Source organism: Triticum aestivum, chromosome 2B (assembly GCF_018294505.1).
Source record: "Triticum aestivum cultivar Chinese Spring chromosome 2B, IWGSC CS RefSeq v2.1, whole genome shotgun sequence".
NCBI classification, from domain to species: domain Eukaryota; kingdom Viridiplantae; phylum Streptophyta; class Magnoliopsida; order Poales; family Poaceae; genus Triticum; species Triticum aestivum.
In genome coordinates, this window is record NC_057798.1 from 156,403,511 (window position 1) to 156,406,927 (window position 3,417).

At 43.8% G+C, this 3,417-nt stretch overlaps 1 protein-coding gene across 2 annotated transcripts in view; it reads left to right on the forward strand.

Annotated features, from left to right (window-relative positions):
* Positions 1-398: 398 nt before the first annotated feature.
* The window catches only part of LOC123040914 (phosphoserine phosphatase, chloroplastic), a 3,853-nt gene continuing 834 nt past the window's right edge, over positions 399-3,417 (forward strand). The window contains exons 1-7 of one of the 2 annotated variants that reach the window (XM_044463630.1): positions 399-643; positions 1,265-1,502; positions 1,605-1,737; positions 1,821-1,928; positions 2,541-2,634; positions 3,011-3,160; positions 3,243-3,296. In XM_044463630.1, coding sequence (XP_044319565.1) covers positions 419-643; positions 1,265-1,502; positions 1,605-1,737; positions 1,821-1,928; positions 2,541-2,634; positions 3,011-3,160; positions 3,243-3,296 — 1,002 coding nt within the window. In that variant the 5' untranslated portion in view covers positions 399-418. The remainder of the gene's footprint in view (positions 644-1,264; positions 1,503-1,604; positions 1,738-1,820; positions 1,929-2,540; positions 2,635-3,010; positions 3,161-3,242; positions 3,297-3,417) is intronic. The other variant, XM_044463632.1, reaches the window with a different exon arrangement.

Consider the following 3,417-nt stretch of genomic DNA (forward strand, 5'->3'; position numbering starts at 1 on the left):
GCCAACTTAATGGTCAAAATAATAGACGTTGACTTTCCTATCACGGCAGCCCTGGTGGATGGGCCCCGCTTGTCATAAGCGTGTTCAAATCCTCTAAAGCAATTATCAATCGTTTTCTATAGTTTTGGCACAAAAATAAAGAAAAAAGTGATTATTTTATGTCAAAATTTTAAAAGTTGTAGTTCAATGCGACGACGACCTCAATTATGGTAGTCTTTTTTCTTAAAAAAATGCTCGACTTGAAAAGTTGCAAGTGAAGCACTCAGGTAAGAAGCACCAGTCAGTAGGTCCATTTGTCATTGGAGGGTAGCGACATAATTCATGTACGTGATAGGTGAGGAACGCTACTCCTCTCAGAAAAAAGAAGGCGAGGTACGCATCCTGCATTGAGTCTTTTGCCCATTTTACATGAGGTTTGATGATTTGCTCAATTATTGTCTCAATGGCAAGTGGGTCCGGCTCCATGCGGCAGGAGGGAGGCAAATTATTAAATAGAGAAGTAAAGTGTGGCAAAAGATTCAATTTCTGGCCGGTCACCAGCCAAACCACTGTTCGGCAAGGAGATCTTACGAGTAGAGAGCCGTCGAATCGCACCTGGGCGCGCCATCCGACGGGTCGAAGAACATCCTTCCGTTTTGCAAGCGTGAGTGCCCAGATCTTCCGTTCCTTCGTTCGTTGCTACTCCGATTTCATCCATGTCCCCTTGTCCGATTCTCTATCCGCCATGGGCGCGACTAGTGAGTGGCACGCGAACCCACCCTCCGAGCAGGGCAGGGCGGGCCGCCGTGCGGTGGTAACCCTGCTCTGCCCCGCACGGTCGCCGTCTGATGTGATGCTCCCCGCGGCTCGCAGTGAGCGGGCGCAGCGTGAGGAGGGTGGGTGCAGGGCTCGGCGCACGGTAGAGGACGGGGGCGGCGGCCGCGGTGGCAGTCAGCAATCTGTTATCGGTGAAGATGTTGTAGCGCTCAACTCATGCTGTTGCCTGTTGTCCATACGAATTTCTTCGTGCTCCACTTGCCCAAAGTTTAATTTTAGTCCTGCGTCCTGTTTGCCACTCTTTGCACTGCGTGACTCATGCCCATAGAGTGTTTGACGGTTTGCGTCAATGAGCTCGAGCAGGCCTGGGGGCTGGGGGCTGGGCCATGTCCTTTTGCCGGTCGCTGCAACAAACGTTGCCTTCTCTTGAGTTGCCTACAGTAAAGCATGATGTTGAATTCTTGATGATCGGGTTCTCTCTAATTTGGTGTTTCCTTTTCCTTTTCAGGCAGGCATGCATAGTATGGCCAGTCCGATCAGTGTACGCACCAGTCCGAGACATCCTCTGTCCGTCCCTCAGTCATCTTTAGTTCGAGCCGCACATGCTTCACATTTAGCGATAAGAGTTGCAGATCCATTATTCCCTTGCGCTAAACTCTCGAAAGCGCGTGCTGTAGTGGCAGCAGCATTGGAGGTATCCAAGGCCCCTTCTTCTTCTGGTTTGGCAAACCGCCAGCCATCGAAGGGTTAGTACTAATCACCGAGAATTCCTTTTACTGGTTAATCGATGTGCGTCTCCAAGGAGCATCGAGGTTAGCTTATGTAATGATTTCCCTGCTTATGCCCAGAGGTTCTTGAGACATGGCGCAATGCCAATGCGGTGTGCTTCGATGTGGATAGCACTGTATGCTTGGATGAGGGTATTGACGAGCTTGCTGATTTCTGTGGGGCTGGGCAGGCAGTTGCTGAGTGGACGACAAAGTAAATGTCACATTTTCTGGAGTACGTTAGTTGTTTAGCATATAATATCTTCCGGAAAACTAATCTTGGCCTTTTGTTCTCAGGGCGATGACAGGGACCGTTCCATTTGAAGAGGCTCTTGTGGCCTGGATCTCTTTAATCAAGCCATCTCTATCCCAAGTTGAGGACTGTTTGGAGAAGAGGCCACCCAGGTGACCTTTTACAAGTCCCAGCTTCAAGTTAATTCAAGAAGTTAATCACTATTTAGCTGCCACTTTTGCGTATATTGAATCTTTTGAGATTCCACAGCTCTGTTATTCTTATATTTGAATGGTTAGATATGTGCTACTGAACACAGAAGAATGCTCTTAGGAATGCTTAACTGGTTTCACTCGGCTTCTCTTTTAAAGCCAATATGAAAAAAGTAGCTACAGTATAGCAAAATTGGTTTGGTGCCACAATAAAAACACGATTTCAGAATAGGACCACCATATAGTCTAAGTTCATTTGAATAACACTAAATGAGACATTAAAATACTATCTACCTGCCATTCTCAAAAAATAAAATAAAATAAATACTATCTACCTATACCAGTTTAGTCTTTACCTTTAGGCCATTACGTGCCCTGCAACCACAACATAACCCCTTTGACTTATTTGCCTCGTGTGTTAATAAGAGATTTCCTGATCTCTGGCTACAGAATAATGCCAAGGTGGTATTTGGTAATCATTTATTCAGCACTGCAACAGATGTAATTTTTGTGTTGGATATGCACTGTTCATTTTCTTGGTTCATCGACATGTTTATCTATTTGTATCTGCAGGATTTCTCCTGGAATCGCTGATTTGATTAAGACATTAAAAGCTAATAATACTGAAGTATTCCTTGTGTCAGGAGGTTTCCGGCAAATGATCAAGGTATATCTTCACTAAACGGCTGCACTAAAGATACTTCTGGAATCTGGATTATCAGAACATAGTCAAATTTGCCTGTCCTTGAAAAATCTTCAAATTTTTAGTCAAATTTGCCTGTCCTTGAAAAATCTTCAAATTTTGTGACACAAACACACCAAGCTTTGCTTTTAAGATATCCATAGTTTGAATACAGAAATTGGTTCTACATTTTCCGTCTGTATTATTTGTTGAACAGTAAACAAAGACATGTTTCTTCCCTCGATCTAAAAACAAGAATTCTTCTTTTCTTCACTTGAGAACATTTTAAATTTAATTTTGTGACTGAAGTTTCACATACATGCTTAAAGGGTCCTTAGTTTTTTATTTTTCTTGTTTCCAGCCTGTGGCATTTGATCTTGGCATTCCTACTGAAAACATCATAGCAAACCAACTGCTATTTGGATCATCTGGAGAGTATGCTGGATTTGATCCCACAGAGCCCACTTCCCGAAGTGGGGGTAAAGCAGTAGCAGTGCAACAAATAAGACAGGTCTAATGTAGCTGTAACTTTTGATATTACATTTATGTGCTTAATCTCTAGCTCCGTAAGCGACCTTCTTCCATGTGTTCAGGATCATGGTTACAATACACTGGTTATGATTGGAGATGGTGCCACTGATCTTGAGGTATATCTCTTGTTGCATGATAAATAACAGGAGAGTGATTTTTTCAATAAAATAAGGAGAGCTATAAGTGCAAACTGCGCTAGTTCACCTTTTACAGATCCTGAATTCTGTGATGCAGTTG